Here is a 15,168-nt window from a genome sequence, read left to right as displayed (position 1 = left end):
GTTTTATTTTCATTATGGCTTTTGTCAATGGAGCTACAAAAACTGACTCTACTGGAAGATCTATTTTATATTTCAAAAAAGAGAAAAGCAAGAATTGCAGAACAATGACTACATCTTTGAAGTACATGCACACTAAATGAAAGCTGCCAAACACATAAACTTCACATTTTAGGTTTTTCAATGCTAGATTTTACAAAAGGTGCTAGAAGACATAAATAAGAGGCAGAGACAAAAGGGTGAAGAGCAATGAAACAACCCTTGGCCCTACTTTGAAGTTGCAGAAACTCAAGAGAAGCTGCGAGTGCACACGATTGGCATCAGAAACAAAGGCTTTTTCCAGAACTACGCACCTCCTTTTTTCCCAAGTCTGATGTCCAGGACTTTCTCAATAGTTTCACTGTTGTCTTGCTGTTCATCAGCTCCTTCTCCAGTCATCTCTATCAGGTCATCAGAATCCGTCTCAAAATCATCATCTTCTTTGTAACTGAACGAGATCAAAACCAAATCAATAAAAAGCCCTTGACTCTACTCAGTCCAGGAACACACAGGATGGTGTGCACTGGAGCAAGCCTGCTCCAGCATCTATCCTGAAGTTCTGTGCATGTTCAGCACATGCATTTGTTAAGTTAGCCATTCAGAATTTTTCCCTGAGACACTCAGATAGCTACACTTCATCAGACTAACACTCTGTCTTGTCCATATAGTTTTTTCTGACCATGGCTGACAACAGATTCTTCATAAGGAGGTGGAACAATCCCCGCAGCAGAAGCGACACCATCACCAACAAAGAAAGTCTCCTCTGTCGAGTGAAAGATTATTTTATGTTCAACAACAGAGGCTGCAAAGCACCAAAAGGCTGCATGGGTGCCTATGCTGCACTAGGAAATACACTTCTCATCTTTGATGAACATTTAACCACCAAAAATTATTCTTTGGGTGGCTCTTTGCAAGTCCCTTATTACGACTGCCAGAAGGTGAGAAGGTACCTCGGGGAACAGATAATGCTTTATCTCCACCATGTCCCAATGTTCTGTCCCAATGCATCACCTATCAGCCACTCTCAGACAACTGGTCCAATCTAGCACAGCTGCTCCCTCTTACTCCTTTAAGTATTTTTTGTAATTCTTAATCTTATTGGAGAGTGCTTTAGGAACATTATGCAAACTTCCTCATGTTTCTCTAGGAGTGACTAGTAAATATTCCTTCCTCTACAAACAGCAAAACAAGGTAAAGAAAACTCAAATGTTTGAAGCATGAACCTCTTAAAAAACCCACATCTCAGCCAACAGGCATCTTCAGGGCAGAGGAGAATCTCTCTGCAGGATCACACAGGGTCCTCTAGTGTCTCCCTCTTCCCCAGCCAGCTCCCATCATCAAGCAACACCCCAGTTCCTGATACCTGACATTTTTGGCTGCTCTTCGTCGAGTTTGTCTCTTAGGGGTCTCATCGTCTTCATCATCATCATCTTCTTCAGTCGAGTCTGGTTTCTTTCTCTTCTTCCCACGCTGGGTTTTGTGAGGCTTTTTAACATTGGTTTTGGCCACTGTTCTAAAATCAGAATTAATAGAAAGCCATAGTACAGCATGTTTTACATAAACATCAATTTTAGTAAGTCTTTAAGAAACCATAAATCTCAAATATTAGACTTCTAGGGATTTAGTCAGCTCTAACTACCATGGAAACCACTGCATCACTCACTGGAGCATGAAATGGGTAGACAAGAGAGTAACTAGGTTTACTAGGTTGTAAACAAGGGTAATATTGCAGAAACAAATATTCTTGAGCAATAAATAGAGATCACCTCCCCGCCTAGCACAGGCAGAAAGAACATATGCAGAAAATGGACAGACTGAAGCAACCACTCCTTACCTCCTTTGGGCAGGTCTTCTTGCTTTAACTTTCTTCGCTTCAGGCTCACTGTCTCCACTAGTGCCTTGCTCCCCTCCATCTTCATCCTCTTCTTCACCAGAGACCTCTCTCTTCCATTTATTTCTATGGTCAGAAACGTAGGTCATGAAGGGTGATCATATTTCAACACACATACTTGGCTAAGCAGACATCCAAGTCATCTTGGTTAATACTAGCAAGCTATAAATACGAGAAAAAGTTCAAAACTGCACTCTTGGTTGTTCAGTGCAATGCAGGGGGGATTTTCTGGTGTGATTCTCTGCTTTTAGCAAGACACCTCTGTCACCTGGGTTTTAGTTCATGTATATCTAGAGCAACAGTGGCTCTCAACACATACTACAACAGTTCTTGTGGCAGAGCTGTACTTCTTACAACCAGGTGGGCAAGTGCTTCCATTTATTTCTTTTTCACATCCATTTCTGCATTTCTGAAATGAGCTGGAAAAAATCTGAAGAGAAGTGCTCGCTTTCACTTACAGAGCACGAGCCACACCATGCACAGCTACACGAGCTCCTTGGAGCCCAGAAAATGGAGCAAGAAGTCTCCTGTCATCTAAATTCAGGCAATTAAAGTTGCCAAGTGTGAAGCCAAATCATGCTGTACCATTAGTGGAAGGAGGCAGGTTCTCTGTGGGCAATTCAGAGCAAAGCTATGGCTGTTGAATGCACTTTGAAGGAGCTTTTCCCCTCTCCAAGGAGAGGATGGATTATTCCCCTTGCCCATGAGATGTGTGTACTACCACAGTCCTCCCTGAGCTTTATTACCTCCCCTCCTGTTCTGCACTGGTGGGTACAACTGAACAAAACATTAAAAGACATGAAAGAGGAGAAAGGAAGCTGGATCAGGTGGCTGCATTTTAAGTTTTCTCCATCCAGCAGCTTGTAGTTCCCTCCAGTGTATGGAAAAACTAAAAGGTACTTATTAGGTGGAAAAAGGCAGTAAAATATGACTGTAAGTGAACTCACTTATGGTGATCAGACAACCAGAACATCCTTTAGGGAAGGTCTTTTTTTGTAGTAGAGGGTTATGAAAGAAAAAAATACGATAATGCTTTGGTATTTTACTCTCTATCAATCAAAAAGGGGAGAGGAGCCGGGATTAAACTGTTTTAAGAATCTCTGAAGGAGAATAAGTAACCTGATGGAGAAGTGAAAGACTGACAACAGAAAGTGAACCTGATTTGTTCAGATTCTGTCACAGGCAAAGTGGGAAAATATAAACAAAATAAAAGCTTGGAAACTGCATTCATCTGTAGACCCATATTCACACTTCAATTTTAATAATCTGAAGTATTACTAATGGAAATGTAAAATAATCTCTTTTACAAGCTGTGTTGACAGTGCCTATCAAACGATCCAATACTACTGTTCTGAAAAATAAGACACAACAAAGCACATTCATTCACAACCCTTTCCCTAGAAACTTACGTTCTTTTCATTTGCTTCTGGCCTCTTCTTTTTGGGCTCTCATTTTCAGATTCACTACTCGCCTTCAATTGAAAAGAAAGAAAATCAGGTTGTAGGCTTCACTCTGGACTGTCTCCTCAAGGACGCAACTGAAAGGCATGCACGTGGTCTGTGCTGGAAGGATGCTTTGGTGGGATGGAGCTGCAAAAGAGCAGCCAGCTCCCCGGCTGCAGGGTTAATGTCGCTGTGCTCTCAGCATAAGATACTATGAGTCTGCAGAAATGCTGGAGAGATCTACTACAACATCTGTTCTGGAGCCCCTGACCTTGGGATGAAGGTTGTGACCCACGTACCCCTCAGCATCAACCTCCAACCCCTGGGAGATGCCATCTCAGCGGGGACAGTGGCCAGACAGACCTGCAGTGTGTGTGAGACCCCATGAATTACAAAACCACAGGGGGAATTTAATGCACCAAACCTCATCTTGCCCAGTGTTGCAGCCAAAACGTACTCCAGAGAGCCCAAAAAGCCCAAATTCCCGCTGCTGCTGCCCCTGCCTGCGGTGCAAGGTGAGCATGGCTCCTGCACCAGGAATTTGGGCTTTTTGGGCAGCACTTCGAGGTCCTGCTGCAGTGCCACAGCTCAGCCTTTTTACAAAATTCTTAACTGGAAGTGCAGTGGCTGAATGTACATTTGTGAGTGTCCATACTTGCTATTTCAGCAGGAATCCTGCAATATTTGGGGGCATTCAGGCTTAGTTTCTGTGACTGCAGAAACTTTCGCAGCCACACAAATGCGTTATGATCTCTGCCTTCATTAGAGAGGCTTCCTGTAAGGCAGGAAATTCTTCTAAAAATACAATATTCTCCTCACAAGAGCTTCGTTGCCTTCCTGAGTCGCTGAGGACCTGCCTGGCTCAGAGCCGTGCGCTGCTGCTTTCCTTCCCCCTCATCCCCCAGCTTCCACCAGTGAGGTCTCTCTGGCTAAATATATCTACAGATATTCTAACCGCTTGATGTACTATTTGAAATGTGGGTGTTGTTAACTCCTACAGACCAAGATAGCTCAAATATATATATATATATATATATATCTTTAGGTGCATTGTACACAAGCTCATTTTCAGAAAAACAGATTACCCCACAAATAACACCCCTCAGCCAACAGATGACTTCACCTTACACACTTGCCCCAGAAAACACAAATCGGCAGGGAGAAAACTGAAGAAACCAATGTGAGATTTCTAAAGGAGCATTAAAATGACAAAAGTAGCCTCCAAGGCTGCTTGATCTACACATTTACTGGTCATATTCCATCTCATACTGCCTTATGCTGCAGGATTCAGCTTTGGCTCTAGGTGAAGTCTGTCCGTCTCGCATGTATCTTAGTTCGCATCTCCCGGTACACACACCACCCTACAGCTCACAAAGCTTACAGTATCACAGTATCACAGTATGTTTGGGATCGGAAGGGACCTCAAAAGTTCATCTAGTCCAATCCCCCTGCTGGAGCAGGAACGCCCAGGTGAGGTCGCACAGGAACATGTCCAGGCGGGTTTTGAATGTCTCCAGAGAAGGAGACTCCACAACCTCCCTGGGCAGCCTGTTCCAGTGTCTGTCACCCTCACTGAGAAGAAGTTTCTTCTCAAATTTAAGCGGAACCTCTTGTGTTCCAGCTTGATCCCATTACCCCTTGTCCTATCATTGTTTGCCACCGAGAAGAGCCTGGCTCCATCCTCATGGCACTCACCCTTTATATATTTATAAACATTAATAAGGTCACCCCTCAGTCTCCTCTTCTCCAAACTAAAGAGACCCAGCTCCCTCAGCCTTTCTTCATAAGGGAGATGCTCCACTCCCTTAATCATCTTGGTTGCCCTGTGCTGGACTCTCTCCAGCAGTTCCCTGTACTTCTGGAACTGAGGGGCCCAGAACTGGACACAATATTCCAGATGTGGTCTCACCAGGGCGGAGTAGAGGGGAAGGAGGACCTCTCTCGATCTACTAACCACCCCCCTTCTAATACACCCCAGCCTAGAGCTGTTCACACAAGAATTTTGTGAAATGGTGTAAGCTACAACATGAAGAAGTCGAGGCTCTGGAGAGCTCTGGCCCACCCCACCACTTTCTTTCTGCATCCTTTATTTCCACTTTCCAGCCTCCCTTCCACCAAGAGAAATCTAGTTCTCGTCTGCATCAGTGTTTCCATTAAAATATACTGAAATACTGGATGTCACGTTAGACCAAAAGCTCTGCTGAATTTCACTGACACAACATCTTTTGGCACCATATCTCACTACAAATGCATGTTCACCTGTTTCACATCCCTGCAACAAATCTCAGTCTCACAGACCAAGCATCCAGGAAGCAAGTGACTGGTGAACACCTTGGTGAGCCCTGCCTACCCTTGGGACATAAGCCAAGCCTTGCACAGATTTCAGTTTCGACATAGCAAAGTTTAGAAGTCCTCAGTTTTCTTTTCCTCTTTTAATCTCTTACCCACTTCCTCAAGCTTTGGTGGGATGGAGCTGCAAAAGAGCAGCCAGCTCCCCGCCTGCAGGGTTAATGCCGCTGTGTTGCCCAATTTTGGTGTGTTTTTTGAGAGCTGCCCCCCAACACACACTTGCTTTTTGCTGTCCTATGGCAAACCACAAGAAAGGTGGATTTTTCTTCTGCTCTATGTCAGAAAAGATCAGATTTGGAGAAGACCAAATAAAACTTCTGGCTCTTTGAAATGAACTCCACTTCTTTACCAAACTCCCGCTTTCCAAGTTCCTAGTGCCCGTTTTCCTGATGCCTCTACTCTTCCCCTGCTGTCGCTGTCTCTAAAGCTGATACTCATTTCTAACAACTACTCCTTTCCTCATCTCTTTCAGCCTTGAAAAAAATCAACTTGTGACTGCAATTGAGCCGCCTTCAGTTACATTTTTTCAAAGACACCATTGTCTCTTTTGGATGCGCGTCAAGCCCAGCTCTGTCTCCTCTGACACAGCCAGTCCCAGCCTGAGTCATCCGCCCGCCTTGTGCTCCCACATCCTCCCTAGTGCCGGGAAGCTCCGTGTCTGCGCCCACCGGGGACTCGGGTTCTCTGGCCCCCGCCTTCCACCCACCCATTTTCCTCTTACCAGCTCCTCCTGGCATCCTCACCCTCAGCTGCCAGGCTCCAGCTCCGCTTTCTACCATTTTATGCATAAATAATATATATGTGTATATATATATATATATATACTTTAAGTGTAAGCATGTTTTGGCAACCTCTGAATTCCGCTTAAATCCACATTTCAGGACCCAGCTGTAAAACTCTCCACTGCACTGCTCAAATCAACCCCAGGGTGAGATTTGTGGCTCTGCAGCACAAACAGAGCTTGTGCTGAGACACCCCATTATCAACACCAACCCACAGAGTCTGGCTGGTGGTAAATGCCTGGGCTGATGATAACCAGGGAGCTGGGAGCACGCCAGGCGCTGAGTGTGCCCCTGAGGTCCCATCCAGCCTGTCACCCACCGTCCTCGGGACACAGAGCAGTTGGGCATTGCATGCAACTTTGATTTTAGTATCATCACCTCCCTGAATGCCACAAGGTAAGCTGAAAAAATCCATCTCCAGTCCTCACCAGGGTTTTTGTCAGCCCAGCAAGAGATGCCGGCTGCACAGCCCTTTTTTATAGGAGCTCCAGTATCAGCACTGGCAAAACTCTGCTGGGCTCAGGCTGCCCCTCAGGGCTGCTGCTGTGGCTGAGGAGACAGGTTACTCGCATCCTCTGGATCCCCCTTCCCCGACCAAACACTATAAACATGTCCAACTTAATTCCTGCACCACTGTTTCCAACCGGACTGGGAACTGGCCTCTTACAACTCACTTTCCCCACCTCCAGCTGAAGGGATCAGACTTCCCTCTCCATGTCTCGCTGAGTCTTCCCATCTAATTTATTCCTTCTCTCTCCCACAGGTTTTTACTAGATTAATTATACTCTTTTTGCTGTGGAACAGTGCTGTTTGATGCTGCGTACGTAGCACCAAGCAGCAGTTTTGAAGTTCTGGTCCTACAGATTGCCCACGAGTGTCCTCTACTGTGAGCCCGGGGCAGGAGACACAGACCCAGGCACAGTTCAGGTGAGACTCCCAAGCTCATGCTGCCTACTAGGAGAGATGAAGGCTTGCTTAAACAGAAGCAAAAAATATTTCAGGTGAAAGGCAAAGTGAGGATTTGGTCATTCCAGGCTTAACAGTGGCCAAGCTCTAGTGCTCCAGAAAAGCTGGAGAATATCAGCTTGCCAGGTTAGTTTACTATGTCCACTAAAGTTCTCTCTCCCAGTGACACCAGCAGCATTTGAACTTTCAGCAATGATGTGAGGCAAGGCATTAATCAAAATGCAAATGAGCAGATTTTTTTTTCAACAATAAAACCAACTGTATTTTGGGAACATCTCTGGTGCATGACCTGTGGTCTGTCTCACAGAAAAGACGCACCGTGCCACTTATTACTAACTCCGATCTCAAACCATCCTCTTTACAGCAAAAATATTGTATCTGTTTTGGGCACATTCATTTTTTGACAGCCCCAGAACACTCTGAAAGGCACCTGGCTCTGCATGTCTCACTTCCCTTGGTGGCAAACTGAAGTTGACTTATTAACTGCAAAGAAAACGAGTGGGGCAAGTACTGTTTTTACTAAAATACTCACATGTGCTCTTATTCCTGGAGACAGCTCTAGTCCTCGGAGCAGCTCTGTACCCCTATGCAAAACCGCACTTTCGCTTCCTGATCTTTCAGCCCACATCCCAGTATCGATCACAAGTTGTCACTCTCCCTGACAGCAGCTCGGAGACCTGCACAAGGTGCCCGCTGACCTCTGGGCAGTTCCCAGAAGGTAAGAATTTCCAGCACAGAAATAACCCAGCCCAAGCTGCTGGTCTCAGAGGACAGACCAGTGATTGAACAGTGCCCCAAAAACTGAACCCCCTCCACCTACGCATCATTGCCCCACAGCAGGGTGAGTCCTGGGGCAGCACACGGGGAGGTGCTATAGCTGAGGCTGGTTCTGCTCTCTGAGCCTGTCGCGCTGCCTGGGCGATGCTGTGTGCTAATACTGCAGAGAAGCGTTAGGGAAAAAGGCAATTAAAAGCCCCTAGATACTATGCTGGAAGTCCCAAGCAGCAGCAAGTGACAAGAGCAGATCACTGGCGACAGGACTAACCCTGTAAAGGCAAAAAGCAATCTGAGGAGGTGTCAAGCGCCTTGGGTTTCTGCCAGCTCCAGCAGCAGCAAGGAGTGCTCAGCACCATGCAAGCTCCAGCTACACTATTTCCTCTCTTTTGGCATTTAGGTCTTCCAAAAGCGAGACTTTCCACGTCCTCCTCCTCTCTGCGAGGCCCCAGCTCTGTGCTCCTGGCACGTCACACCCTCCATCGGACTCTGCTGCAGGTGGGAGCTGCCCTATAGGGACCAGTCAGCGTTGCTTTAGGGAGAGACTGGGGAAGGGGGCAGTCCAATTTTGTTAATTTTGGTTTTCTTTTTCACAAAAGTGGCATGGGGGTCATTTGAAGGATTTATTTATTTTTTTTTTTTACAATATTCTGTGGTATAGCAAAGTTTTCACATCTCAGATTTTTTTTTTTTAAACTTTATAATACCTTAAGTAGTAGGAAATAAAGATATTGAAAAAGAAAACAACATTTGCAAAACCACGTAATATTGTAAAACAAAAAAAGATGGGACTTACCTGAGCCCCTAACAGGACACTGGGGTCTGCAGTGGAGGGCTGAGTGGCATTGCCAGCACAGTGCACGCCGGGGCATCGCACAGAGAGGCGGCCAGCGAGCCTGGGCTTTGCCGAACTTGAAAAGGAAAACAAAAGCTAAGTCAATGACGTGCCCCAAGCCCCTTCCTAACCTGCTGCTCTGCGGGACATCCAGCACAGGAGTCTGGGAGCACAGGTGGTGGCACCGGGGGTGCCAAAAGCCTCAGTAACGCACCAGAGCAAGGAGCTGGAGACCCACGTTTGCTGTACGACTCAGACCTCTCGAGCATCCAAATGCACATTTCCGCAGTGAAACACAAATAGCACCACTGGGCTCCTGTTCTGCTGCAAATGTGGCCACTTATCTTCAGATTCTCAACTGCATGGTTCTGTACCTAGCCCTAAACCCCAAGCTTTACTCTCAGTCTAAGCCTCTCCCTGGTTTTCTTCTCCTCTGTAACTACTCAGCCCTCCTGAAGACCTGCAGATGAAAAGCTCTATACAGAAAGCCCGTTAGATGTAAACGAAGGAAGCAGCTAATTCCTACATCTTCAGACAAACAAACAAACATTATTCTGAACAACTGGAAGGTCTGTCTGCCAGGCTCTGACCACTGTCATCTCCAGCTGAAGCATAAAAGACTCCCCAATATTCAACCAAAGAGAAGTGATGGTTCATAAAGCTGAACACACACAAATGCATTTATCAGCATTCCAGGGTGAGTAACAATGACTGTTTTGTTGTTGTGGTGTTTCTGGGAAGTTTCCTTTATTCCTGGTTGGACTTATCTTGTGTTTGGTTTTGGTTTTGGTTTGGTTTGGGTTGTTTTTTTCTGGTTTTGTTTGTGTGTGTGCGTGTGGTTGGTTTGTTTTACACAGTGTCATTCTCTCCAGGATGTTTCTACAGCAGGGCATGACTTGCGTTACGCCCCATCCCAGCACTCAGACCACTGCCCACAGACCTCAGCCCAAGCAGGGTCCCACCAACTTGAGGTCTCCAGTCAAGTGGATCCAACTGCAGGACCAAGACCTTTTCTGAGCCCCAACATCCAGGCACCAAGCTGGAACTTGGTGTTTACAAGGCAATGCAGACAAGACCTGCCTTTGCTCTTTGGGTTTGGTTGGTTTTGTATGTTCAATAATCCCTCATCCTTGTTTGTTTTTTTTCTTACCTCATCTTTTATATTAAATCGCGATGGTTCTTGTCTGCTTCGGTTTGACCTCCTAACCCCATAAACATCAGGATATTCTTCCCACATCTGCAAAATAAACAGACCATCAGAAGGCCTGCTTCACCCCAATTATTTCTGACATTTTAGAGAAGTTTGATGTTGAATGTTTTTACAAAACATAAAACCATTAGGGAATTAGCAATCAGTGGGTGGACACCTTTAAAAAACTGGCTGAAGAGGATTATGAGTAATTTGGGATATTGGGTACCAGTCTAAAGTAGTGTGTTTTTACCTCAGCACTATCTTTACAGTGGGCCATCTTTCTGCCAGGGTACAAATTACTCTCCAGGTCACTCAGGCTGAAGGACAGAGCACTCAGCAGCCTCTGCAAGCTGTGGTGCTGAAGGTCAGGAGACAACACGTGGAATAAATGGACCTACCAACTCAAAAAGGACAATTCACTGCCACTAACAGCTTCCACCACAATTCCTTTCCATAGGAAACACCCCACCGGCTGCCTGAGAAGCTCAGTGATGAGATGTCATCAGCAGCAACTTCAAAAGTGAATTTTGTGGCCCAGCCTGGATGGCAAATGGACCAGGGCACCCTGTCCTTCGGCAAGGCAAGGCGGTGGTGCTGCCATTTCTCCTCCTGAATGCACTGATGTGAATGCAGTTTGGCAGCGCAGGACGAGGGTGTGCAGAGTGATCTGCTGGGAATGGATGTGCCCTATTTGCTGTAACTAGATCCTAAATAGTGTAAATACACTGTATAACAACATGCGTTTGTTGTGGGATGGACAGGAGGAGAAGGGGGAGACAAGAGCTGATGCCCTGAGGGACATGAATGCAGAGCTGTGCTGGTGACACCAAGAGATTCACAGGGCAGACACAAATCAGCAACACACCTTGCAAACTCCCACACCAACAATCCCTCCTCTACCTCAGCAGAGCTCATTCTCTAACGGTTTTCTAAACCTATTCATTCTCCTCCTGCTTCTCTCTCCCTCCAGTCCCCAAATGTCTCTGCAAGCCACTGGCAGGAGAAAAACAAATTAAAAACATACTGCCAGATGCAGCAGTGACTTGGGATTGAGGGGGTGATGAATACAAGGCTGCAGCTGAGCAATTTTTCTGCTATTTTTAAAGTGGTAATGGAATGACACCGAAATGGACAGATTATGAAGGTGTATATCTGTTGGGCACGCGAATACAGAGAGATAAATGCACATGGAAGAAAAACTCAAAATAATTCCCAAACCGTATGAAGAACTTGTCTTTTCATCTTTTAAATGGCATAGTTTTTGGATGAGGGATCAGCTCCCACGACAAATCTTATTAATGCAAATTAACCTCACCTTCACGGGTGTATCTAGACAGAAATACAAAGTAAACAATAATATCATAACTAATTGCATTGGATAATCAAGGGGAACAGGTATCAACACGCCTAGGTCAGGCTTAGTTAAGGAAAAGACCCACTAACAGAGAAATTAGGGAAGGGAGAGGCTTCCTTATTAGAGAGTGCCCTGACCTTTTCATGTTTCATCCATTCTAATTATCACCCTGCATATCGCTCCCGCATAGGATAATTTCAATGTTCATTGTTAGGGACATGCTTTTAGAAGCCCACAGAGGAAGAGAAATCTTCCTTCAGTCCCCACCTATCAACAATAAAACAGGAATTTTAATATTGTGTTACCACAACTGCCTTAGGAATGCATCATTCCTTGCCAGTCAGGAGATTTAGCCACAACCTGAGCCAGCAGCCTAGAGATTTGTGAGATGGAGAAGCCAGTAACAAAACCCTCCACTTCTCCCTTGCAGGTGTGTGGGAGGGCAGGCTGAAAGCACTGCCTTTCATTCTCAGCCTTTACGTACAGAGCAACTTTCTCCACAAAACTCACTCTCAGGAGCAAGCTGTGTGAAGTGCAAACCACGGCTAAGAAAAACAGGACAGTTACACACCGCAAACAAACTGACCTAACCTGATTTTCCTCCCTCCACGTAAACTCAGTTCACCCAGGTCCTGTCTCCAAATGGGTATTTTGGGTCTTCTTTCTCACCTCACACTACACTGTTACTCAGGTACCTCCATCCCCTGTGTAAAGCAGGTGCCCAAGGCACAGCTCCTGCGCTGGGGAGGTGCTCACCAACCAGAGGGACACCACATGCATTAGACACCTGCAATCCCTTCACCTCCTGTGTAGCAACAGGTAGAGGGCAAAGCTGGCTATTTTGGGGGGAATATTGCTAAAGGGTGGCTGGGAAGCTTCAGAAAAAAACAAACAAACCACAGCAAAGAACCACTATTCTGGACCTAATAAATAATAAAAGTTAAATAGCTTTTCTCCTGCTCCTCCTTTTTTTTTTTCCTTTTTTATTTTCAAAGAGGAAGACATTGATGGAAACAAACCAAAGCAGCCCAAATGCCAGACAAGGATTTTCCTGATTATACACCACATAGGGAAACTTTACTACTGCTGAGAGGAGATACAGGAGAGAGGAATGGAAAAGCAGAGGATGAAGTGAGAATCATGTACTGATGACAAGCACCTGCCCCCAAATGCACCCGGTCAGCCGCATCAGTACCTATGCAGTGCCCAAAGCGTTGTCCTGTCAAACACACACGAGCTCCTGCTCATAATGGTGACACCAGCAGGGCACAAACACACAAACCAAACAGCCAACGAGCAACTTAGACACCAGAAGCCGGAGGCTGTCTGGTCAATGTGCAAAGTGGCAGGGAAGATGAAGGCGGCTTCGTTAAAGCCTGCTGTCTGCCCTTTCGTGGTGGGTACAGAGGTAACACGGCTGTGCAGAGCAGTGAGGGCAATACCTTTTTAACATCTGCTATCCTTTCCTTCTTAGAGGCTGGTTTTTCTTTGGTTTCAGGAGGGGTCTGCTGAGATTTTGAACCCGTGGATTCACTTTCGGATTCAGACTGACTTTCAGAGGACTCCGAGCTGCTGTTTGACTCGCTGCCCTGCTCGCTCTCAGACTGGCTTGCAGAGTCAGAGCCAGAGGCTTCTTCGGATGCCGAGTGACTGATGGTAAAGAAAGAAGAGATTATATTTTAACTGTACTATCACAGCTTTGAAATATGCAGCGAGCAAACCTGCGCCTACAACGATAGGTTCGGAATAGCCTAAATGCAAGTGTGAACCGCGCAGGTCCCAAACAAACACCTTGCACCAGCATATTGGAGCAGCAGCAGTTCTGTCCCAGGACAGGCACTGAACACATGGGTGAGAGTGTGGCCTCAAAAGTCACTGTCCAGTATCTCCAGCTCATCAGCCAGAACACAAAGAGTGGTGGCACCATGAAGAGAAGCATTAGCAATACCAGCAGCACAGGTCCTACTTGCTCAGAGCGAGCAAGAATAAGGAATATTTGGAGCTGAAGTGTCCAGAGACCGTCCTGCTATATCAAGATATCCGGCATGGCTCTCCACTACATCCTATGGCCAGTGCTTCAAAAACCTGACATCCAATTTCTGAAAGAGACTAGCATCAAACATTGTGTACATAATACTGTATAGTACAGTAAATATTATATTTCTTGCAAAACAAATAAATTCAGCAAAAAAGCAGCAGAAAGGGGTTTATACAGGCACACGGCTGGGGCAGTTCTTGTTTAAAGGATCACAGCAATGCTGTGCAGACTGTGTTTCCCAAATAGCCAACAATGAGACAACAGAACATCACATAGGTGTATTTATTTATTTTTTACATTATAATGAGTTAATATCTAAAATATTAAATTAAATTTAGGGCCCTCAAGAAAACAATGAGAGCCCAAACTATTTTTCGTAGCCAAAACACTCAAATACCTTTGTTCAATCACTTCAACACCTATTTTTCGTTTAAAAGCCAATTAAAGAAAACCGAAACTCATTACAACATATAACATACACATTAGTAAGGCAACAGTACAAATCCCACTGTCACAAACCAAAATGCAGTGTGGCATACTACAAAGTTTTGAACAAGTGAGCAGCTTTTCCCACTCTTGATCCGCAGTTCAGTGATTTTGTAATATTTAAGGGCACACTGCAGATGCCACAGAAGGAAACAAGAGTCAGGAAAACCTTGCAGACAGAAAACAGATTTTAAATTTTTTTCCTTCTGTACAAAAATACTAAAGTAAGAGGATACATCAAAGGCTCTGCTCAGATTTCACAATGCAATAAATAAATAATACAAAGACAAAAAGGCAAAAGCACGTGTACAATTACATACATATCTACAGAAATCAATGCATGCTATAGAGCTGGGATCACTACAGACTCAGCTACTATTCATAGGTATAACTACATGCAACCAGGGAAAATTTACACCATGAAGTAAGTTTTCTGTTCTCAGATAAAAGCTCTTTAGGTGAAATCTCAGGGGGCTGGGCTCATGCACCAGCAGCGCCGCTGCCGCCTGCCCAGCCCGGGGCTCCCCGGCCCCGGCTGCTCCGCTCCGGCCTGTCCCGCTCCGCCCGCCCGGCCCCGGCTGCTCCGCTCCGGCCTGTCCCGCTCTGCCCGCCCGGCCCCGGCTGCTCCGCTCCGGCCTGTCCCGCTCTGCCCGCCCGGCCCGGCTGCCGTCCCCCGGGGAGCGGGCAGAGGGCGGCAGCCGAGCACCGCGGGAAGCGGCTCCATTCATCCCGCGGCGCTCGGCCGGGCTCCCGGCCGCCATTTTACAGCCATCCCTCCTTCACCACCATCTTGCGATTCGCGGGCGGTGGCGGTTGCTGCTCTGGGCCTGTTCACCAAGTCCTGACATGGGGGAGCGTAGCAGGCGCAGGGAAAAACGACACGGGAGCAAAACAGAATTTCTAAGGCTGAAGTAACAGAATCGGAGCCTTTTCAGCAAGGGGCGAGATGTCGCTGACGGTTGCTTGTTTCATTGTCCCAGCTTCATTTTGAAGAAGACGGGTATCGCATCGCTCCCTCCTCGC

At 46.2% G+C, this 15,168-nt stretch overlaps 1 protein-coding gene across 7 annotated transcripts in view; it reads right to left on the bottom strand.

Annotated features, from left to right (window-relative positions):
• The window catches only part of CHD2 (chromodomain helicase DNA binding protein 2), a 73,493-nt gene that overhangs the window by 27,949 nt on the left and 30,376 nt on the right, over positions 1 to 15,168 (bottom strand). For 5 of the 7 annotated variants that reach the window (XM_065076627.1, XM_065076626.1, XM_005504125.3 and 2 more), the window contains 6 exons: positions 13,064 to 13,271; positions 10,226 to 10,312; positions 3,337 to 3,398; positions 1,871 to 1,993; positions 1,400 to 1,549; positions 351 to 484 (listed from right to left, as the gene is read on the bottom strand). In XM_065076627.1, coding sequence (XP_064932699.1) covers positions 351 to 484; positions 1,400 to 1,549; positions 1,871 to 1,993; positions 3,337 to 3,398; positions 10,226 to 10,312; positions 13,064 to 13,271 — 764 coding nt within the window. Of the gene's footprint in view, positions 1 to 350; positions 485 to 1,399; positions 1,550 to 1,870; positions 1,994 to 3,336; positions 3,399 to 9,036; positions 9,152 to 10,225; positions 10,313 to 13,063; positions 13,272 to 15,168 lie in introns of all 7 variants that reach the window. The other 2 variants (XM_065076630.1, XM_065076629.1) reach the window with 2 other exon arrangements.

The sequence above is a fragment of the Columba livia genome, chromosome 11, assembly GCF_036013475.1.
Source record: "Columba livia isolate bColLiv1 breed racing homer chromosome 11, bColLiv1.pat.W.v2, whole genome shotgun sequence".
NCBI classification, from domain to species: domain Eukaryota; kingdom Metazoa; phylum Chordata; class Aves; order Columbiformes; family Columbidae; genus Columba; species Columba livia.
The sequence above is the reverse complement of the archived record's forward strand: the minus strand, read 5'-3'. Positions and strand labels throughout refer to the sequence as shown.